Source organism: Peromyscus eremicus, chromosome 15 (genome assembly GCF_949786415.1).
Source record: "Peromyscus eremicus chromosome 15, PerEre_H2_v1, whole genome shotgun sequence".
NCBI classification, from domain to species: Eukaryota; Metazoa; Chordata; class Mammalia; order Rodentia; family Cricetidae; genus Peromyscus; species Peromyscus eremicus.
The window spans coordinates 72638147-72662100 of NC_081431.1; the positions used below are offsets into that span (position 1 = coordinate 72638147).

At 52.5% G+C, this 23954-nt stretch overlaps 1 protein-coding gene across 2 annotated transcripts in view; it reads left to right on the forward strand.

Moving 5' to 3' along the window:
• Nucleotides 1-229: 229 nt before the first annotated feature.
• The window catches only part of Gli2 (GLI family zinc finger 2), a 189599-nt gene continuing 165874 nt past the window's right edge, over nt 230-23954 (forward strand). For both annotated transcript variants that reach the window (XM_059280388.1, XM_059280389.1), the window contains exon 1: nt 230-374. In XM_059280388.1, the coding sequence (XP_059136371.1) occupies nt 230-374 (145 nt within the window). The remainder of the gene's footprint in view (nt 375-23954) is intronic.

The following is a 23954-nucleotide window of genomic DNA, read 5'->3' on the forward strand; positions in this document are numbered from 1 at the left end:
TGGCCATTCAGCAAGCAGACCACTGATTCTCGGGCTGAACATGTCAAAAATTAACTAAGTCCTTCCTCCTGGTGTGAAGATCCTGGGTGTGAACTTGGCTGCTCTAGCTAGGCCCGTGTGGTGTGAATCCGGGTTGGCATTTCCTGGCCTGGGTTTGGGTGCGATGCTGTGGCTGAACGTCTTTGTCATTTCCTCCAGGGTCTACCACCCAAGAGTATGAGCCGCTGAGATGGAGACATCTGTCCCAGCCCCTGCAGTGGAGAAGAAAGAAGCCAAGAGCGGCCTCTTGGAGGACGGCAGCTTCCTGGATCCAGGGAAAAAGGCTTGTCCTCTGGCGGTGGCCGCAGCAGCGGCAGCTGTAGCTGCCCAAGGAGGTACACTTTCTGTTTTGCACGCTTGCGGAGCAGCAGGGGTGTTTTTCATGAGGTCATTAGGATTTAATGAGTGCGCTGGCCCCTGTCATCTGGGAGGCACGCTGGGTTTATGGAGGGCAGCGCCCCTGCCCCGGGAATCCCGGTCCCCACGAAGGTCACTTGCCGCTTTCTTTGGAGAGCTGACTGCCTCAGACTCTGGTGGCTGGGCCCGAGCAGGGAAGGGAGCAGGAAGGGAGGAGAGTCAATACTAGGCAGCTGCCTGGCCACCCTGGGGTGTGTTTCGCTGGCACCCGGGAGATGTATCCTGAGAGCTTCTTGACTCTTGCCCGCTGAGGACTATTTCAGAAAGTAATTGTCTGCCAGTGCCTGCTGGCTGTAATTAGAGGGTCAGGTATGGAATTTACTATCTTAGGTGGATTTCTGGCCAACTTAATTACAACAGAAGGGACTCCACGAGCCGCAGTCTCTCATTTCACTGTCCCTAAGAGAGATGTTCTCTGGTTTCCACTGACTGTGCCAGCATCCTGGTTGGAGAGTTTGGCGGGAAGGTGAGACCTCCCCTTGTCGCTGGGCCGACCATCTGGAGGCCACACAACTATTCTGCCTCAGAGTGAAGAAGCCGAGATTTTTCTTCTTTCCCTTTTTATTCAAACCCATTTACTTGTGCCCCGATGCTTTCTTGCCCGGGTCAAGCACCCGAGGGGCCTGGCTCTAGGGCAGGGCTGAGTCCGTTTCTCTCCAGCTCTGAGCTGATGCTGCAGCTGTGGTCCCTGGGTTGTGCTGGGTGTAGCGGGAGGGGCCCGAACTCAGAGAAACTCAGAGCTGCCTTTGAGTTCTGCCTCTAAGGAGAGAGTGTAGGACCTCATAGGTCGTTGTCACGGTATTCATTTTCTTTTCTCCTCCCCACAATTCTAAGTTGGAAGAAAATTATCGAGCCAGAGAGGGAGAGGTGAGGTCAACCTTGAGCAGGGGAGAGGGTCTGAGTGTGTGGGCCTGGTGTGGAGGCTTGACTCTTAGGTCAGGAAGGAGGAGCCACAGCCCGATGGGTCACCCAGTGAGGGAGGGAAGAATGGGACATGATGCCGTGGACTGAAGTCCTGGCCATGCTGCTTTCCTCTCCTGGGTTAGGGCTTGCCCCAGCAGTGACAGTCCCTTAGATTTTCTCCCCGTCCCCTTCTCGAAGGCTGGGAGAGTTCCCAGGAGCTAGCGTCCAGTGGCTCCCACTTATCCTGAGGGATCCGCCCTGACTTGGCCTTCCTCTCCCAAACAAGCAGAACCATTCCCTATCCCATCATACCAACAGAGAGCAGACTTCGGCAGTAATTAGAACGTGATTGTGGGGAGAGAGCCCCCGTGGCATCAGACCCAGTTGTCACTGTTGAGGACAGTGACATCAGATGTTTGAGGGGTTTTCTACTGGGACAGGGGGCAAAGCTCGGAGCAGGGCCACTCCAGAGGAGCAACAGCCCCACACTGTGCCTGCTCTGTGCCCCCTCAATGCCCTTCCTAGGGGAGCTTGGCTGAGGAGGTCTTACGTGCACTTGGTTCACATAAGCAAGTGGCTTGTTGGCCAGTGGATGTCTCAGTCCAGTGCATGCACTAAGGAGCCATGCAGAGGCTGGGGTGGCCTCCACTGAAGCATGCTATACCTGCTCCCCAAGCAGCTTGTCTGGAAGGAAGGGTGTCCTGGAATCTGGGAAGAGTAGCTGTGCCTGTATGGGAATGGGGAGCACAGTGGGATCTGTCTCTACTGAAGGCGGGTTAAAGGGGAGGTGCAAGGAAGCCCCGTGGTTAAACCCAAAGGCCATTGCTGGGACTTGGCTTTCTATGTTATGAGGAGGTCCCACAGATGTTAGCTGCAGTCCTCAAGATTTCCAGACCGGGTTGGCAAGATGCCTCTTCGGGTAAAGGTGCTTGCTGCCAACATTGCCAACCCAAATCCCACCCCCGGGAACCCACATGGTGGGAGGCGAGAACCAGCTCCAGCAGGTTGCCATCTGAGCCCCACACACGCGCTATTGCATGCATGTGTCGCCCTCAGTAAATAAATGTAATTAAAACTCGAAAAACTATTTCAAGACCCCACTCTTGCTTGGATTCTCTGTGACAGAGCAGAGGGTCCAAGGAAGGTTCCTCTTGTGCACGTTTCAGTGTGAGGCCCAGCAGGAGGGTGGTAAGGATCTCCTCAACACAAATGGTATAGGGGGAAATGTATGATAAGGAGTGGGACCATGAAGGGTGGCTGCCGGGAGCCAGCCACATTGGCTTAGCCTCTGAGGAGTTTGGCTCTCAGCTTGCAACCATATGCTACTGTGTATATCAGTGGTGAGAATACACAGGGCACAGGCGGGCGCTGTAGGTCTATGCTGGGCTGAAGATGTGGCTGTGTATGTGTTTAGGGCTTCAGGTACAAGATGAACTGCAGGTGTACGTGAGGCCACAGGTGTGTCCTAGACTGCAGGGCATATATATGGGACTGTAGGGGGTATGCTAGGCTGCAAGTGTGTGTACTTACTACGGGAGCATGCTGAGCTGCAGGTGCATGCTGAGCTGCAGGTGCATGCTGGGCTGCAGGTGTGTGTATGTGGCTGCACATGCATGCTGGGCTTCAGGGGACAGGTCTGCAGGTGCATACTGTGCATCCAGAGAGCCCAGCACCGGTCCCTGAAGGCCCCTTTTGCTGAGTTCTTTCTAGACATCCTGGTGTGAGACAGAGAGGGCAGGATTGTGGCAGAGCTGATCCCCAGAGCTGTCCAGACAGTTGCTTATCCCTTCAAAGCGTGAGACCTTGTTCACATGGCCTGCATCAGGGCATGCAGCTATCTGGCAGGAAGTGATGGTGTACATGGGTCTAGGATATCCTGCCTTATACGCATCTGAGGAGGGTTGGGGTGGATGGGTTCTGCCTCAAGACATGGGCAGTTACAACTGGAAGACCTAGTCCTGCAAACTTTCAGTGACTATATGGAGATGCTGGATGCATCTTGGATTCTGGGTGTCACACATGGAAGGCTCTGGGTTCAATGTCACTATCAGGAAAAAAATCTATGCGTGTTCTCCAAATATTCTCAATATCTTCAGTACATTATATCTGCAAGGTGTGGAGCCCTCAGATACAGAGAGCTGAACTCTGCCTGCTTTTACATCGTTACTTTAGACTGTGAGGGTGTGACTGGAGCTGTCATTTTGTCCCCACTATATCTGGGTGTCAGCCTTGGAAAGGCCTCCTGTGTGTCCTCATGCCTCAGTGGCCTCCTCTGCCCCAGAACTGGCAGCTCTTAATTTCTTACAGAGAGTTGATGTACGGGGTGTGCCATAGCACATTGGTAGAGTCCCTGGATCCAGTGGCCTCTTTTGTTCAACTTCTAAAGGAGTCTGCAGGCTGAGGGCAGGAGTTCCTGAAGTGTGGGTCAGAAGCACCTCTCAAGGATAGGGAAATGGCTCAGCTAGTAAAATGCACAAGCCTGAAAATATGGCTTCCATCCCCAGAACCCATGTGAAAAAGCCTGGAGTCATGGTGCATCCTTGTAATCCCATAGCTAGAGATGGGGACAGGGGGTCCCTGCAGCTTGACAGCCAGCCAGCCTAGTCTGTTCAGTGAGTTCCAGGTGAATGAGAGACCACGTATCACAGAAAAACACACGGAAAGCACCTGGGAATGGCGCCTGAAATTGACCTTTGACTTCCGTGGCCTGTGTGTGCACATGCTCAGAAACACACATAGAGACAGAGACAGGCAGACACACATACACACACACACACACACACACACACACACACACACACACACACACACACACACAGGCAGAGTAGGGCCTGGCGGGCCAGTCAGGCAAGCTGTACTGCAGTCAGGCTGGGAAAGGCCTGCTTCAGGATGGGCGGCAGATCTCCCAGGAGCCTGAGCAGGAGCCACGCTGGGTGGTTCTTTCACAGTCTCTTCAGCTGTTGAGCTAACACTCTAGAGGCCATAAATCTTTAAAAATACATTTTGGCCCAGGGTCCCCCCCACCCTCTAATTTTTAAAATGGTGTAATTTGCAAAGCAATTTCAGTCAGATGTTTCTCGTTGCTTTCCACCGAGTCTGTCCAAATGCTGTCGTGTTTTCCTCGTCTGCCACGGATTCTTTTCCAAAAATATTTCTGAACTGCTTTGAGTGCTTCCACGGGGACGGGACCGTTCTAGAAACCTTGGGGACAGCCTTGAAGCTGGGAGCTGGAGCCCGACCTCATGTCCTGAAATCAAGCCCCCCGTCCAGTTTCAGGAACCCGAGGGCTAAGGACAGTGACAAACCCAGGCAGCCAGCCATTGTGGCCCCTCCTCTCCCACAGCATCAGCACCCCAGAGGAATTAGAAGTGCTTCCCCCTTTTCCATTGGTTCTGGGAATGGAACTGCTAGCCTCTTGCTCTTAGCCACCGAGCTGTTCCCAAGACCTCAGAAGCGCTAATTCTTGGGTCCCAACCCAGACCTACAAAACTGGGCGTTTCTGGGGTCAGCACCACGGGCCCAGTTTAAGCAGAGCTTCTAGGGAACTCTGGTATACTCACTTTCATCGGCTCTCTGCCCCCGTCTGTGCCCCTCGGGCTGTTTTATTTCCCCTCTCTCCTTCCCTCCCCTCCCTGTCTCCCCCTACCTCTCTTCCTCCCTCCCTCCCCCTCACCCCCTTCCTGTCTCTCTTCTTCCCGGTTTCTCTCCCCCTCCCTTCTCCCTCCCATTGAGTGTGTAACCCTTGTTTTAAGCTTTCTTAATATCCCCGAGTCACACCCCAGCCCTGAGACTCTTAATGTCTGAGACTCTCATGTCCTGGCTTCCTGTGTGTGTGTGTGTGTGTGCGCGTGTGCGTGTGCGTGTGCGTGTGTGTGTCCTTCCTTGTGTGGGCCAGTGGCTGCCCCTAGAGGAGCTGCTAATGGTTCACACCTGTCCCATGGTGCTTCAGGACATTCATGGCAGTACAGGGTACTGGTAGCAGTACCCATACAGTGAAGCTAGACTGCTTGGACTAGCCTACGTTCCCTTGAGCTCAGTTTTCTCATCTGTGAAATAGGTGTGATAGTGGTAGGTGTTCCACAGTGCTATTGGATGCCATCTGAGTTAGACTTGGGGCGCACTCAGCAGAGGAGCACGGTCAGTTCTTGTGAGGCACGAGGGATGTCTGTCCTGTGTTCACTACTACGTTCTTGTTGGAGTTCTGGACTGAGTCTGCTGACTCAGCCTGACCTAGAAAGCGTCCCTCCCAGTGGTCACCCTTGCCTGCGGGACCCACGGAGGCCCAGCAGCTTCTGTAGGAAGCACACACAGGCCCTGTCTCGATTTTCTGGGCTGCCCTAAGCAGGTCCTCTGACTCAGTCATGGCCCCTGTACACTGAATAGTGCAGCCAGTCCCAAGGTCACCTGAGCTGAGAGCACCGTCCTAAAAAAGTGGGCTCGGGGTCTGAGCGTTGTGATTTCTTCCAATAGACCTTTCCAGTTTCTCAGTGTGGTTGCCCCGAAAGGGGGAGGGGCTGGGGATGGAACTGATCGGTAGAGGGCTTGCTTTGCATGTGGGAAGTCTCGGGTTCCAGGGCCAGCACTGCACAAATCCGGAATGGTAGCCCATGTCTGTAATCCTGGCACTCCAGAGGTGGTCAGGACAGTGGGAAGTTCAAGATCACAGCCGATTGGAGGCCAACCTGGACTACATGAGGCTTGAGAGGAGAAGGCTAGCTTCCTGTGGCCAGGCCAGTCTACCAGGGTTGGGCACTGATTGGCTCTATGTTCTGGAAGACTCTGTGTCACCTTGCCAAACTGACTACCCTTTATCTTGTTCGCCGGCCTGGTTGGCTTTTTGGAAAGCATCTTTGAAACAGATTGGCTTGGAGTGTGTGTGTGTGTGTGTGTGTGTGTGTGTGTGTGTGTGTGGTTTCTCTTCTGTATTGGAACACTGATGATACCAGGAGATGCCCCACTGTGATGTCTGTCTGTCTGTCTGTCTGCCTGCCTGCCTATCTATCATCTATCTATCTATCTATCTGTCTGTCTGTCTATCTATTTATCTATCTATCCATCCATCCTCTTATATAGTCCAGGCTAGCCTCAAACGTAGCTATGTAGCTGAGGGTGGCTCTGATCTTCCTGCCTACACCTCCCCAGCACTGGGGTTACAGATGCATGTCTGCTTTATGCCTGGTTTTTGTGGTACTAGGAATGGAAGACAGAGCTTGATGCAAATCGGGCAAGTGCTCTACCGACTGAGCTCTATCCCCAGCCCGCCAGGGAGATCATTTAAGCAACACAGACCTCCAGGATGTCTCTGCATCTGCCCAGTGTTCCCACTTTACCCATCTTACCACACTCAGGGATCTGTGCAACACCCTCCAACTGACCTGTAGCTCAAGGTCCCTGGTGGCCACCCTCTGTCTCTACACCCTCCACTTGCCCTCTCGGGTGCCTACACAGGCTAACCCTGTCACCACTGTGTCTTGACACTGCTGTCCACCCACCCCGTCCCCAGCACAACAGCCAATGCACCACCAATTGTCCATCGGTGACACTGTTGTTCCAGGCGTGTGCCAAGCGGGCTATAGTGGACAGCTGCCAGCCTGAGCTCCCTGGATGTAAGAGTCGGCTGATGATGGCCCTGTCCTGTGGGGTCCTGTGGCCCTCAGCCCCCGGGACGTGTGGACAGCAGGGAAGTTGCCAAGCTCCCAGTGCTCTCTGGTCACCTGTCCTTCCTCTGTGGGGCCACACACAGGCCGGGATGCACTCAGGTGTGACTAAGTGGGCAATTATTCTTACTTAAGTGATGTTCAGGATCGCTGTCGAGACTGCACGGAAGCTGGTTTTATGGCCCAGCTGCACGGGACAGCTTGTTCCCACCAGACTCTGCCCAGGGAGTGCAGTCGCTGTCCCCAGCAGCCCGGCTTGCCCTGGGAGTGGGAAGGAGTTGGGGCCCCCAGGGGTGTATTGAATAGGTTCTGGACTGTAAGCTAGAGTTTTTCCGGTCCTGCTTGGCCCACAGTCAGGACAAATCTTTCTCACCCGCCAGACCTGCAGCTGCTTAGACCCAACCAAGTAAATACACAGAGACTTATATTACTTATAAACTGTATGGCCGCAGCAGGCTCCTTGTTATCTAGTTCTTCTATCTTAAATTAACCCATTTCTATTAGTCTATAAGTTGCCACGTGGCTCGTGGGTTACCAGTACCTTACATCTCACATCTCATGGCGGCGGCTGGCAGCGTCTCTCTGCCTCAGCCTTCCACTTCCCAAAATTCTCCTCGCTCCTTGTCCCTCCTATACTTCCTGCCTGGCTACTGGCCAATCAGCTTTATTTATAAATCAGTCATCCACAGCACCGGACATTCTGGAGTATTGGGGTGCTTGGTGTCAGGAGGGATTGATGGAGGTTCTTCCCTATTCAAAGCAATGACGGTTAGCCGGAACAAGTCTGATTTGGGGTCAGATAGGCTGGGCCTCAAACAGACATATCTCCAAATCCTATGGATGGTGTGATTTATCTTCTTCACACAAGTCCATAACTTAATTAATTAATTAATTAGGGAGACATGGCAGTGTTGGCCACTACTACTCACTGCTGTGCCAAAATACCAACCAAAGCAACCGAAGGAAGGGGTTTGCTTGCATTACCATTTGAGGGGGCCCTGCCTCTCTCTGTTCCCCAGGCCTCGAGTATACTGAATGCCTGTCCCCTCCCTCCATCCCTCCCTCTCTTCCTCCCTCCCTCCCTCTCTTCCTCCCTCCCTCCCTCCCTCTCCCTCCCTCCCTCTCTCCCTCCCTCCCTCTCCTTCCTCCCTCCCTCTCCCTTCTCTCTCTTCCCTCTTCTTCCCCTCTCTCTCCTTCCCCTCTGTCTTAGGGTTTCTATTGCTGTGATGTAGAGAGACCCAGGGCACTTGCTACTTCACACCAGTCTGAATACACTGCTGTTTGCTGTTTGAGCCATGGTGGATTCACCTGTCTTGGTTAGGTTGCTATGTTGTGGTAAACACCATGACCAGAGACAACTTGGGGAGGAAAGGGTTTATTTCATCTTACAGCCCACAAGTCACACTCCATCACTGAGGGAAATCGGGGCAGGAACTCAAGGCAGGAACTGAAGCAGAAGCCGTGAGAAAATGCTGCTTACTCGCTTGCTCCGTGAGGTTTTCTCAGCCTGCTTTCCTCTACCATCCAGGACCACCTGCCTCAGAGTGACCCGCAGTGAGCTGAGCCCTCATGTGTCACTCATTAATCAAGATAGTGATGTGCCGACTAGTCTACAGCACAGTCTTATAGAGGCATTTTCTCCATTAAGATGCCCTCTTCCCAGACATGTCTAGGTTTGTGTCAAGTTGACAAAAACCAAGCAGCATGCTTGAATCCTTACCAGCTTGACAGACAAAACATCACTTAACCACAACCTTTCCTTTTTGGCTTATCCCCAAGATTTCATTTACTTATATCACAATATAAACAATCACTCTTTTAAAAGTTTAAAGTCTCTCAACTATGGGCGCCTGTAAAATAAGAAATAAGTTACATACCTTCTAACTCCACGAGGGAATAAGCAGGGCATGGCCACAGTCAAATGAAAGCAGATCCACAAAGTGCACCAGTGTGGAGCTCAGTCTCTGGACTCCCGATCTTCTGGGCTCCAAAGGCCTGGAGTAGTCCCACTCTCTGGCTCTGCCAGCCACAGCACACGGAGGACCTCTCGGGTGCTCAGGCTGGCTCCCCCTGCGGCTGCTGTTGTCTTGGTGGCCATCCCACAGTGCTGGCATCTCCCAGGTACTGGGTCTCCTGGGCTCTCTTTGGGAACTCTAGACCTGCTACACGGTACCAAGCCTCAACGTCTCTCCATGATCCCTTCCATCCCGGGGTTGATCCACTTCCACTGAGGCTGCACCTTCACCAGTGGCCTCTCCTGGCCTGTCACAGTGCCGAGCCTCAGCTGCTGTCCATGACCCCTTCATGCCTTCAGAACAACAGCACCTGGGAACCCTGAAGAAACACATCACAGAAGATTTGGACCCATTGATGCCAATCTGTTCTTAATCACGGCTTATTCCTCAGAGCCAGCTGACAAGAACTACAAATTGGTAATTCAAGATATCAAAATGATAATTCAAAGAGTCTTGAAGAGACTGTCAAGCTTCCTCTTGAGACTTCACAAGCCCTGCCTCCATGCTCCGCACCGCTCTCCGCTTTATCTTACACGTTCCCACAGTAACTCGTTACGCTCTGAACTGAATTCAGTGCCTTTTGTAGCCCAAAGTTCTCCCACAGTCGTCCCCAAAACAACATGATGTCAGGAATGTCAGAGCAATATTCCACGGACCTGCTATCAATTTCTGTCTTAGTTAGGGTTTTTGTTACTATGATAAACACCACGACCAAAAGCCCCGTGGGGAGGAAAGAGCTCATTTCATCTTGTAACTTGCAGGTCGTGCTCCATCATGGAGGGAAGTCAGGGCAGGAACCTGCAGGCAGGAACTGAAGCAGAAGCCGTGGAGAAATGCTGCATCCTGGCTTGCTCAGCCTGCTTTCTTACAGCATCCAGGTCCACCTGCCCAGGACTGTCACCATTCCCTATGGCCTGGGTCCTCTCACATCAATCATTAATCAAGAAAATGCCTAGCCTACAGGCCAATCTTGTGAAGGCATTTTCCCAATTAAGATTCCCTCTCCCAGGCCTGGCATGGGGACACACTCCTTTAATCCCAGCATTTGGGAGGCAGAGGCAGGTGGATCTCTGTGAGTCAGAGGCCAGCTTGGTCTACATTGTAGACTCTACAAGGTAAGTTCGAGGACGGCCAGGGCTGTATGATGAGATCTTTTCTCTAGCAAGCAAGCAAACAAACAAACAAATAGACACCCTTTTTCCAGATATGTCTAGGTTTGTGTTGAGTGGACAAAAAGCAACCAGCACTTCTACCTCCTCTCTTCTCCTCTGCTTCCTTTCTTCCAATTTACTTTTTAAAATTCCCGACAGTTTCATAATCTATGCTCACATATAGTGTATCTTGACTATATTCACTCCTCTTCCCCTGTCTCACCCCCCCACTCTCACGGAACCCCTTCTTCCCAACAAGCCCCCCCATTTTTATGTCGTGTGTGTGTGTGTGTGTGTGTGTGTGTGTGTGTGTGTGTGTGTGTGTGTGATTGACTGAATTTAATTGGGGTTGCTTGCCAAGCAGGGGTGGGATTATTTACTGAAGCGTGGCCAACTCCTCCCCAGGCAGCCATCACCCGCCAATGTTCCATTCTTGTGTCTTATTGTGGTTGCTAAGTGGATGTAGGGTCGCACAGCCTTGAGGTCCTTCCTAGCAACAGAATGAGAGAAAGCTTCCGCAATCAAACACAACGTACAAGCTGCTCATTGTACAGATTTGGAAACTGAGGCCCAGAAACTGGGCACCTGGCCATAGCATTAGTCCTGGAAAGTCTCATCGGGTTGGGCAGAGCTGTCCTTCAGCCCAGGCCCTAACCTCACCTTCCCAAATTGACAGTGTTTATGTGGCGAACAATTTTCTGACGTTTGGTTCTGTCAGGACTAATTTTAGCATTTCTAAAGCTTGGTGAAAATACAGCCTCATTACTCCGGTGTCAGTGCGCAGTTTACTATTCGTATATTCTGAGGTTTATCATTTTAGTCATGTTTAACACGGCTGCACCAGGCATGCTCTATTAAATCCTGCTTCTTTTACATTCCTGTCCGGAATTATTTATTCGGAACAATTTCCACCCTATCAAAAGACACAGCTAATGCTGTGTTTTAATGTGTTATTTACACACAGAATAACCTATTTACAACTCCGTGTGCGCCAGAGGGAGAATGGATGGGCCCGCGCCCTGCGTTCTGTTCTATCGGGCTTTAACAATCTGGAAAGCTAATAGAACCATTTATCATTGGTGGGGAGGGGTCGGATAATTTACTTTATGCTTGTGGCCAGGTCCCACTGCCTCTGATCTGGGGAGCATTTGGAGGATAATGAAGTCGAGCCTGGCATCTAAATGGGTGTGAGAGGGCCCCAGGTGGTTTGCATGTGTTTGCGGGGGACGGCCTGGATGTGGTGATGGGGTGACCCTGCTTCCAACCTCTAAGAGGTTTCCCATTGGAGGGGACTCCCAGGGCAGGGTGATGGATCCCATATGGGAGGTGGGGTCTTGAGAGAGGCAGCGTCTGGGCTGGGTGTCCCCAGCTGGAAGAGTGGTCCAAAGGGGCTGCTTCTTGAGAGCTCAGGGACTTGACAGTAGCCAGTGGATCCACACAGTTCCATAGTGGGGATGTGACCTAGCGGACAAGCCCTAAACTGAGTTTGGTGTATGGCCCTCAGTTGTCTTTGTTTATTTACTTAATTTATAATGGCTTTATTTGTTTACTTATATTCTCTCATTTATTTCATTTTGTGTATGTGGTACATGGACGTGTTTGTGTGTTATGTGTTTATATGTTTGTGGTGTTTGTGTGTACACATTTGTATGTTTGCATCTGTGTGGTGATGTGTGTGTTTGTGCACTATGTATATGTGTATGCATGTTTGCATGTGTGCATGTGTTAGTGTATCTGTGCATGTACAGGTTTGTGTGTGAGTGTGTATAGAGGGGGCGCACTTGTGGAAGCCAGAGATTGACACTAGTTATCTCTCTCTCTCTCTACTGTTTTCACTTTAGTTTTGTGAGACATGTTTTCTCACCGAATTTGAAGCTGACTAGCTCAGCGAGACGAGCGGACCATCCAGCCCTAGGAATCCTCCCATCTCTGCCTCCCCAGTGCTGGAATTATAGGCACATGCTGGCTGTGCCTAGCGTTTCTCTTGCTGAGCATAGAACATGGGTCCTCATGCTTGTGAGACAAGCACTTTGCCGACTGCTCCGTCTCTCCAGCCCCTGGGTGGTCTTTGAATGGACCCTGAGGGATGAGTGGCAGAAACCGTCCTTTGGTGCCTATACCCGAGGAGCAGATGGAGGAGAGGAATCCAGGAAACAGAGCTCCTGGTCTCTGTTGTGTGAGGGGGATGGGGCCACTACGATGTTAGTCTTGACTGTCAACTTGATAGATCTAGCATCATCTAGGAGACAAATCTCTAGGCCTGTTTGTGAGAGCGTGTCTGTACTGAGTTAACTCATGTGGATATCCGCATTTCAGGGGCTAGAGTTCCTGGGCACCAGCATGCACTGCTCTCTGCTTCCTGACTCTGGGCGCCACGTGACCAGCCACCTCACACTCCTACCACTGTGCCTTCCCCCACCATCCTGGTCTCTGCCATTGGAATGTGGGCCAAAATAAACTCTCCCTTCCTTCCATACATTGCCTTCATCGGGGATTTTGTCAGAGGCACACAGAAAGTGGAGTCTATGAAGTGTGGCATGGGCGTGCTCCCTGAGGGACCGTGACCTTGAACCTTTTCTCTGACCTTCTACCGTGGGGACCCGCCACGTTCATCTCAGATGCAGTCATATGCTACCTTGGAGAGCTGGGGTTGTAAATAAGGAGTGTAGTGTCTGGGCAGCCCCTGGCACACAGTGGGTGTCCTGTAGGCAGCTGGTGCTGCTCAGGGTGCTGCTGTTCTTGCTGGTCTGTGATTATTAATTCAGGAGCTGTTTCCTCAGAGTAGCATGCATGTTATTGATAAATATTTGAGAGAGTGAATGAAGCTGAGGCTTCGGTGTGAGCGGCAGTTCACACATGATGAGGCTGTGACATCTAGCTCAAGGAACAGTGTGGGCAAAGGTAGTGGGGTGGGTCTGCACGTGCTGCAGGGTGTCTGAGACTAAGTGCCCAATAAGGAATGCTAGCAAGGAAGCTGGTTTTCCAGCCCCTTCCGAGAGACTCTCTTTCCTCCTGGCCCTGACAGAAGCTCATGTCTGAGACTGTGTCTAGTGGCCCTTCCTGGATACGTCTTCCAGCTGGGGCCAGCTGGTCTTCTCTCCTTCCTCTTAGGCCGCAGAGTCCTGTCCTAGGCAGCTGTCCTTGGCTGGTTTCCTGTGGACATGCCCTGGCAGGCCCTGCTTGTAGGTGAGAAGATGCTGCTGTGTTTGGGGGGATTGGGAGGTCTGTGACCCCGGCAGTGTGCATGTTCCTCTGCCACCTGACCACCCCCCCACCCCCCACCCCCGTTTCAGAGTCAGCATTTGAGCCAAGCATGTCCAGCCTTCAACTTGTTGGGCCGCGAGCACCCCAGGATAGCTATGAATGTGATCCAACACAAAGCTGTAACTTACTTAAGACAATTATGAGGTTTTTTTCTTTATGATTTAGTTTGGTTGAGCAATGTGAATTCTGTAGGTGACAGTGGAGTGGGTGCCTGAGATTTGAACTCAGGTCCTTATACATATGGAGTAAGCAGCTTTGCTGGAAAAGCCATTTTCCTAGCTTGCCCCTTTCCCAGCTGGGCCGTTTAGATTGAAGAGACCCCAGATACCCCAGCCCTGGGGACAAGCCTGATTTATAACCAGTCACAGAAAATATACATGGGGAGATGGACACGTGATGTGGCCGTTGTAAAGATAAGTAGCGGCAGTTTCCAAGCCGTTTAAACCCTTACCTTTGGGGTATGAAGGGGTCTCTGCAGATGGTAAGTCTTCATCGAGAAATGTTTACTCATAAACGGACACCGAAAAGCCCAGAAATGAAGGCATTCATCCTTTTATGGAGCCAAAGCAGCCTCTCGGTAGTGGGAGCTGCAAATCACCCGCCATTCATCCATCCATCCATCCATCCATCCATCCATCCATCCATCCATCCACTCTCGAAGTTGGGGGTGGATCGAGAATAAGCCTCACTTCCTACCCTCCAGAGGCTGGAGGTCCTCAGCCTTCCCGATGCTGTGACCCTTTAATGCAGTTCCTCATGCTGTGGTGACCCCCGACCAGAACATTATTTTCGTTGCTACCATGTAACTGTGATTTTGCTGCTGTTCTGAATCGTAATGTAAATATCTGTGTTTTCTGCGGTCTTCAGAGACCTGTGGCCTACATGTTGAGAACCGCTGCTCCTGACACTCCCCACCATTCCGCTCCTCCTTCCTTTCCACCACGCGTGGATCATGTTACCCCAGCTGTCTGCTGTGGCTCCCAGGTACCGTGGCACCAAATCTGAGTTCTTTGGACCCGTGTGTCACCAACCTGTGTCTTCAAGCCTCCTATTGTCCCTCCAAAGGGATTTCTTTGTTGTTGTGTGCGTGACAGGTGCATGAGGGTGCACGTGTGTGGACACGCATTTGGAAGTCAAGAGATTGACAGTGGGTGTCGTCCTCAGCCCCTCTCCACATTAGTTTTTGAGACAGGATCTCTCACTGAACCCGGAGCTCACTCATCTGGTTAGGCTGGCCAGCCAGTGAGCCCCAGGGGTTCTTCTGTCTCCACCTTGCCAGGACTGGGTGCATGCCAGCATGCCTGGATTTTTGTGTGAGTGCTGGGGATTGAACTCAGGTCTTCACGCTTGCTCCTCCGGCCTTTTACCCACTGAGCCAGCTCCCCAGTCCCCCCAAAGGGCCCTCTTGCTACCTCTGCACCTTTTCACAGTTTTCCCCAAGTGTCTTTTGTTTCTCTGTTCCTGGGAGAGCTATCTAGATACCCTCTCCATAATACTGAACTTGGCTTCTTGGGGTGTAGACTTCACCCCTCCTCCCAATGTAGCCCCATTGATAAATCTCCTTTTTCTGCTTTTTACCTTTTATTTGGCTGATTTAATGGGCTTCTCCAGGGCAGATGGCCAAACATGGCTTCAAGGATGAGCTGGAGTCTGAGAAGACAGTTGGAGGCTGCCAGTCTCCCCATCCTGGGTCTCCCTAGTACCACCTTGGGGTCTTCACAGTACCTTCCAGTGATTCCCCTAGAGCAGTGGTTCTCAACCTGTGGGCCAATGACCCCTTTGTGAGCTCCCTAAGACCATCAGAAAACACAGATATTTACATTACAATTCATAACAGTAGCAAAATTACAGTTACAAAGTAGCAACAAAAATAATTATTTTATGTTTGGGGGGTCACCACATGAGGAACTGTATTAAAGGGTCGCACGCAGCATTAGGAGGGTTGGGGACCACTGTCCTAGAGCCTTTCCTGGGTCTCCTCGTTGCCTCCCTGGGGCCTCCTCTTTGCACTCACACCTCACAAGTCACTGCATGAACTCCCTGTCACCCTGCGCACACCGTATACCTTTAGGATGTGCCCATCCCTCACCCAAATGGCTCCTCGAGGTCCCCCAGGGCCAGTGGAGTGCCTGCCATCTTCTTTCTTAACATTTTCTTCAGCCATTCCCTGCCTACCATGGTGCCCCTCCCCATGTTCTTTAGCCCATTCTCTCTCCACTGTGATCCCCAGGGCTCTGTGCCAGGGTTCTGTCCTGGGCCTCTTCTCTCATTGGAAACCCTGCCACAGACCTTTGATACACACCTGCTCCTCTGGACATCCCAGGCCCTCTGCCTGTCTGACATGCCCTTCCCCTTGGCCTGGATGGGCCTGTGGCTGAACCCTAAGTGCCTCATTTCCATCCTTCTAAGGGAGTGGGACCACCAGTCACTCATCAGTCACTGTATAGTGTGGAGCTTTTCTGTCCTGTCCGCCCGGTCCCAAATCAACACACAAAAGCTTATACTAATTACAGAATGTTCGGCCACTAGCTCAGGCTTATTGCTAACTAGCTCTTACATTTAAATTAACTCATTTCTATTAATCTGTGTATTGCCACATGGCTGTGGCTTTACCGGTCCTCTGGCATCTTGCTTCTTCAGCAGCTCGCTGGCCTCTCCCTTGATTCTGCCCTTCCTCATCCCAGTCCTCGGTTTGATTGTCCCGCCTAACTTTATCCCACCTTGCCATAGGCCAAACAGCTTTATTGTCAACCAATGAGAGCAATACATATTGACAGCATGCAGAAGGGTCATCCCACAGCAGTACAGAGCAAACTGAACAGCCCTGTGCTCTAGTCAGCCTGAGGTAGGTCCATTATAGTCCCCCTTCTCATCTCCTGTAGACTCGTCTTCTGAGAGTCTGGATGTCTAGTGTAGGAGAGTGAATGGGAGACAAGGGCTTGATGGGGGTCTCCCCCTGAATCCTGTGTTCTGCCTCCATCCCCACTGGACCACCCTTCGGAACTGCCCAAACCCCAGCTCCTGACCTCTTACAGAGAAATGTTGAGAAAAGGCAGAACTCTAAGGAACCCCGGTATCCATCCTTTGGGGTAGTAACGTACCCCTGTAAGCTTGGGCATGTGTGTGTCGGTGTTAGTCAGAGTTCTCCAAAGGAGCTGATTGATAAAATGAATGAATATGTGTTAGTTGTATATGAGATTTGTTAGAGCAGCCTACAGGCAGTGTCTGAGTAGTCCGGCCTTGACTGTCTCCTGATGGAAAGGCCAAGGAGCTATCATTGTTCATTCGAGGAGACTCAGTGTCTCAGCTGTCCCAGTCTGGTGCCAGGGACCCAGGGGAGTCCTAGGGAGCTGCTGGTCTTCAGTCTGCTTTGGAATTCTGAAGAAGTAGTTTCTAACACAGGAGAAGGAATGCCTCAGCAGCAGGTCAGATGAACTTGGCAGCCAGAGTGAGAGCAAGCAGGCAGAAAGCAAAATCTTACTTCTTCCCCGTCCTTTTATGTGGGCTGCCACCAGAAGGGGTGGCCCAGATTTAGTGTGCGTCTTCTGGCCTCAGATGATCTGGATTTAGGGTGGGTCTCCCATCTCCAATGATCTGACCAAGAAAATCCCCTCACAAGTGTGCCCAGCTGCTTGGGTTTTAGTTCATTTCAGATGTTGATAACCAAGATTAGCCATCATAGCTGGGGACTCTGCCCTGACAGTGACCGACCTAAATCTGGCTTTGGGACAGTGGATACTTAGGGGAGTTGGTTCTTCATCCAAGAAAGAGAGCCATTTCTGCCTGCCTGAGGGGCTGGCGAGGAGTGTGGAGATGGCAGGGGTCTGGGATAGAGATCATCAGTGCAGTGTGACAGACCGCTCTGCTCACTGGGCCTGAAGGAGGCTCTGTTACTACACTCAGTGAACCAGACCAGGCCCTGGCATGTAGTAAGCTTTCTTGTCGGACTATCTGTGGATTGCCAGCTCCCAAATAACGACATGGAGACTTGTTATTAGTTATGAAAGCTTGGCTTTTAGCTTAGGTTTTGTTTTTTCCTAACTAACTCATAATTTAATTAACCCATATTTTAAGTCTACATTCTGCCGCATGGCTCGGTCACCTCTCCTCAGTACGGCACGCCCTACTTGCTCTGAGTCTGCTAGTGAAATCTGCGTGCCTAGATTCTCCTCCTCTTCCTCTCTCTCCCCGGAAATCCTGCCTATTCTCTCCTGCCTAGCCATTGGCCGTTCGGCATTCTGTTACACCAACCACAGCAACACATTTCCACACAGTGTACAAGCATCCCACAACACTGGCATCCTAACAGTGCAAGGCTGAGGCACGGACAGGCAGGGAGAAAGCTGGGCCTCTGGCTGCAGGACCCGAGATGCCCTTCTTCCTTCTCAAAGCCACCTGACGCCCAACCCTGAGCTTCTAACAGTCCTGGAAGGAATGAAGACATTCCAGAGAAAGAGATACCTGTACCCCCTTTGGCTACCAGACTATTCAAACAACAGACCCCAAACAGTTGGAATTCCCCCCAGAGTTTCAGGGTGGGAGAAGGAAAAGGCCAAGTGTCAGCCAGAGGAAGACCCTGCCTCCCAGGAGGAGATGTCACAGCTCTGACAATTTGTCCACCACTTTGAAGGAGAGATGGGCGCCGAGGCAAAGAAGTCAGTGATGAGCGGGACTATACTTGGAGCAGGACTACGTTTTTGGCTATGCACACCTCTGGCTCTCTATTTAAACCCAAACCTCATTTCAGGACCCCAAAATGGACTTGGGAGTTGAGGTGTCACTGGCCTCCCGTGTTCCTCTTCCCGGTGTGGCCACAGTGAACAACACCCCCGTTTCTCTGCTTTTCACTGTTACTGGCCCGTTTAATTGGCCTCCTGAGGACAGGTGGCCGAGCCCGCCTGGGGGCCTGCCTCTGTCCCTAACAGCTCTGGTAACAAGCTTGCTCAGCCCTGCAGATACGAGCTGAAAGGACCCTCTGCCGTCCGTGTCTCCCACAGATGTCTTCCCTTTCCCCACTCCCCGGCTCCTTCCCGGCCAGATCCGATGAGCCGAGTGCACGTAATTCAGAAGGCGTTTGGATGTCTGTGGAAGGCCGCTGCTGAGCGTGCTGCCTAGGCCACCCGGTTACAAAGTGCTTCAGTCAGGATTTGAACTCGAGTCTGCCTGAAGCCTCCAGGGAACGGCTTCTTCCTTAGGGCCCCACTGGCAGCCCGCTTCTGGAGAGTGGCCACCACCCCTGCCATCTTCATTCACCTGTGCGCCCGGTGTCTGCTGACAGAGATGGCCTGAGGAAGGCGTAGGGCATCTACTATTCGAGCCCTGTGAGGTGTGCAGTTTAGGGCCCCAGGGTGCTTGTCTCCTTGTGTGCTTTAACTAATTAATTAACCAATGGGGGGGGGGGCATGTGCATGCCCTGGCATGTTTGGGGAGATCAGAGAACACTTTTTCAGAGGTTGGTTCTCTCCTTCCACCATGTGGGTCCATCAGGTCATCAGACTTACTAGGTAGTGCCTTTATCCGCTGAGCCATCTTGCCAACTGTGCGTGTCTGCGTGCATGCATGTGTTTGTGTGTACATGTGTCTGTACACATGTGTGTGCACACATGCACTTACGTGGCTGGCTGGCTGGTCTACCAGTGGCCCCAGCCGGGGGTTGCAGGCGTCCTCGGCCACACTTGGCTTTTCATTGTGATGTAACTGTGAAGGTGGAATCCAGGTCTCACGCTCTACCAGCTGAGCTGCCATCCCAGCCCTGTTCTGTTGTTTGAGAGAGGGTCTCTTATGTTGCCTTGGTCTGCTTGGAACTCAGATGTGGAGTAGGCTGTCCTTGAAGGGTGATTCTCTGAATGCTAGGATTATAGGCATGTGCCCTACACCCGGCTCTAAAGTTGCACTGTTCTCCCCCTGGCGTGTGTGTGTGTGTGTGTGTGTGTGTGTGTGTGTGTGTAGGCACCAAGCAGCAGTTGGAAAATTGCTTCTAGAGTTGAGTGACCTTCAGGGAGTGCTTTCTCCTTGAGAGTTTTGAGGTGCAAGGGACAGAGGTTGTCTCACAGTCTCTGTCTACCTCTCCTCTCCCTTTTTCATCTTTTGCCAGCAGCTGAACCCTGGTAGCAGGCCCAGAGAACCCCACGCCGCGACCTTTGCCCGCAAGGCTAAGCAATCTGAGGTATTTGCACCAGACTTTCATAGTGACTATATTCATTACTGTTGGGAAAGTGTTTCCCCATCTCCACCTCAGTGATCCTGTGCTGGAAACCATGGGGACAGGGCTTTGTGTGCTAAGTGCTGTAGGAGAGGTTATTCCGGCTGCTGCTTCTCACCCCTGGGGGAGGAGAGGCAGGGGTGTCTTCGGGAATAGGGAGGCCTGAGCTGGGTCTTGAGGTTGAAGAGGAGCGTGTCTTAGTTAGGATTTATACCGCTGTAATAAAAGGTCATGACCAAAAGCAACTTGGGGAGGGAAGGCTTTGTTTTAGCTTACAATTCCCAGGTCACACTCCACCACTGAGGGAAGTCGGCATGAACCAAAGGCCGTGAAGGCCGCGGAGGAGCACTGCTTACTGGCTTGCTCAGTTTACTTTATTAAACACTCCAAGGACCACCTACTCAGGGATGACACTGTCCACTGTGGGCTAGGCCCTCCCACATCAACCATTAATCTAGAAAACGTCCTACTGGTTTGCCTCAGGCCAGTCCTGTGGAGGAACTTTCTCAATTGCGGTTCCCTCTTCTCAGATAACTCTGGCCTGCCTCTGCTTGAGAAGAAAACCCAAGCAGGACAGAGTTCGTCCGGCTGGGAAGTGGGGCCCAGAGCTGGAGGTGGGCATAGGCAGAGAGCGTGGGGGCGGTTGAGACTGAATCTAGGGATCGTTGGCTGTTTCGCTGGAGTGGTTGGCAAGGGAAGGTCTAGGCTGGACCCTTTCAGTCTTCTAAATTTGTCTCAGTTGGTCCTGGGCTCTCTCTGGCTTCGTTAGAATCCAGGCAGCGGAGTGCGTGTGGATTTGGGTCAGTTCCTGTCCCCATCACATGCTCCAGACTGTACATTGCCAGTTCATCCGAGCCTTCAGCTGCTGTGCTACATTGGCAGTGAGCGTTCACCGGGGGCCCCTGTTAGGGAGACCGCGTGCGCGCGCTTTCAGCCTGGTTGACTGCCAAATTCTCTGGAAGCTGAGAGGGTTAAAGCGCCAAGCCAGCTGGTGAACATTAGTTCCCCTCTGCGTCACGTCACTGGCTGATGGAGAGGCCGAGAGTGAGCTGGTGGCCTGCGCTGGAGGGAGCTGCCCTCGGCTCTCCCAGGGGCCCACATGGCCTGGTGTCCGTCCTGCAACCCCAGGTAGGCTGGCCATGGATGCAGCGTCCTGAGGTGGATGTTGCTGCACGTGGTGTGTGTGTGTGTGTGTGTGTGTGTGTGTGTGTGTGTGTGTACATGCATGCTTCTCTTTGAAAGAGTTCTGTGCTGGCCAGAACTTCATGGAAAAAGAAAGGGCATGGGGGCCAGAGAGAGAGGAGAGGGGCGTGGCTGTCCCCAGAGAGTGGGGAAGGGACGACTGTTCTTTGAACCTTCAAGTGTCCCTAGAGCTGCTGGGGACAGCCTTCTTGTAGCCTTCTCTAAGGTGGTGTCCCATCCCCCTCTTCCCAGGGCATGCAAGTCCCTAGAGGCCAGGGAACAATTTGCTGAGGTGGCTTAAGTACATGTTTTCTCCATCTGTTTTTGTGACCAAGACGAGTTTCAAAGGGGTTGCCATGTGCGAGTCGGTAGCTAGTGTGTGGCCGCCCTGTGGTTTCACATGGCTGGCCAAGACCAAGACCTCCCCTCCCCAGAGAAACACAACCCGGGCTTTCAGGGTCCTAAGCACCTCGCTCTCGCGGTGACCTGCCCCTGCGGTGGGGCCCCCGGAGGCTGTTTCACTGTGGCTCACTGATGCCGCCCCCAGTGTGTGACGGGGACAGTGTTGCCGGGAGGGCTTCTGAGCAGAGGTTACAAAAGTTCAGATGTGCAGGGAGGTTTAATTGTCCCCGGGGCTTCAGGGAAGGCGTTAAGAAGCATGGCTTGGGATGTGTGTTTTCCTAGTTTGCTTAGAGGTCAGGAGGGAAAAAAAAATGTCCAAATTAGGAATGGGCTTGTGGCTTAGCCGAGCCTAGGGAAGAGGAGAGTGTCTGGTGTGGACTCTGAGATCTGAGGGACACTTCTGGCCAATGAAGAGTAGGGAGTGTGGAGAGTCTTGGTCTGGCTTGGGCTGTCAACCAGTGTCTGATGACTCATGTTTGGGTCTGCTGTAGGGGGTCTCCCCGCTTTCCAGGGGACTCCTGGCCCATCCTCCTCCTCAACCTGCTCCCCGTTCTTTGAGCCTAAGTTGGTCTGGAACTTTCTATGTAGTCAGGAATGATCTTGAACTTCTGACATTCATGCCTCCTGAGCGATGAGATTTCAGCCCTGTACCACCAGGCTGTGGTTTTGTGGTACTCAGGGTCCAACCTAGCGGGGTGAAACTGGAGCTTAAGCACACAAGGCAGGCAACTGAGCCATATGCCCAACCTTCACCTTTTCTAACGGAGAAGCGGGAAGGCCCACTTAGGGACCTTAGGTCATCACCTTGGAAACGACTTCCCTCTGCTTTGCCCCAGCCAGCCCTTTGTCTGAGCCTCCACTGACTCCCAGAAGCCAATGCAATGTCCTTATTACAGATGGGAGAGCTCAGCTGACCAGTCTGGGCCACCCAACTGGGTGGCACTGGTGTTGGGAGTCCTGGTTTGAGCCTCACTGTAGTCAGCCAGCCCTTCTCTTGGGCTGGACCACCATCTGTGGTATGCAGTGTGTGTTCCTGTAAGCCTTTCCCTCCGCAGGGTCAGGACACAGTGGCCTGGGCAGCGGCTGCCCCTTCACGGGCTTTTGCTGGGTCCCATGTCTCTAAGTTGGAGACAGACTTTGGTGGCTAAGACCTGGGCAGTGAGCCACGTTCATGTTCTCACTGTGCCCGTCATGCCTGGACAAAACGTCGGTGTCCTGTCCCAAAGCAGGGTGAAGGGATTATTGCCGCGGACACACTGAGCTACCGTCAGTGGGACACTTCCAGCAGCGCTCAGAGGGCCACAGAGTCACGGTTAGGGCGACTGTGATGGTGAATGCTCATTGTTGACCTCACAGGATCTGGACCCTCCCGGGAGACAAACCTTTGGGCATGTCTGTGAGGAAGTTCGGGTTAGCTTCTTAAATGGCGTGGGAAGACCCAACCTGCATGTGGGCAGCACCACCCCGTGGACTGGGGTCCTGGACTAAATAACATGAAGGAAGCGAGATGGAGCACACATTCAACACTCTCTTGTTTCTGGACTGTGGGTGCCGTGTGACCAGCCTCATGCTCCTGCCTCCATGCCTTCCTGCCATGATGGACTGTGCCCTCACACTGTGAGCCAAAGCCAAGCCTGCCTCCCTCCAGCTGCTCCTGGCTGGTGTTTCACTGCAGTATCGAGAGAAGTAACTGATCCAGTGGGTGGGAGCAGACTCAGCCGCCGTCCCTAGCGGGCCTGCCACAGACGGTCGCCCCACACAGCGGGTGCTCAGCGCAGCCCACCAGAGGGGTCCCAGTCAGGACAAAAGGCCAAAGGAAACAGGGTCCTTTCAGATGTCTGGCCTTTCTGAGGGCTCCGTTTGGGGAGCCACCATGGTCAATACCAAGAGTCCCTACTTAAGTCCTCAACAGAAGTTCATATGGGTGGCGTCTTCAAACCACATACGGACTCTTTCCATTCATGGGAGTGTTAAAACGTCGATGGGGGCTGGGGGTTACAAAGCATTGGCCTGGCGTGTAAGAAGCCCAGGGTTCCATCCCCAGTACCCTATAAACCAGGCACGGTGGCACGTGCCTGTAATCCCGGCACTCTCACGGTAGAGGCAGGTGGATCAGGAGTTTGAGGTCATCCTTGGCTTCGTAGCAGGTTTGAGGCTAGCCTAGGCTGCACGAGACCTTGTCTCCACAACAACAAAGTAGATAAATGCAAAAGAGCACAGACCAGACCGTCCTCAGGGTGACCCATCTTCCTGCCTTCCAAGGGTGAGCATCGGCTGTGAGTGTCCATTTCCTTCCCGCCCTCCTTCCTTTCCTGCCTCCTTTCCTCTCCCCTCTCCCGTCTGCTTCCTTCCCCTCTCTCTTCGGTCTCTCTAGCCCAGGCTGTCCTTTAAATCACTCTAGTGGAGGATGGTCCTCGAGTTTCTGACCCTCCTGCCTCCACTGCCCAGGTGCTGGGACCACAGGCTTCATATCCTCCCCACCCCCATTCCTGAGTCTGGTTGGGTCCTTTTCTTTCTATTCAGGACTCACCTTTTCCAGGAGAGCTCTGAAACTGAGAACAAAAATATGAAAAAAATGTTCACTCCTACACGGTGTAACTCTCAGCTTCAGCCATGTTGTGAAGCCAGAAGAATGCAGTCTGAGGTCATCCAGACCTCGTACCTGGCCTTTCCTTCCTTCCCTAGTGGAGACGTCCACAGCACGGCTCAGGCGTGGTGAATT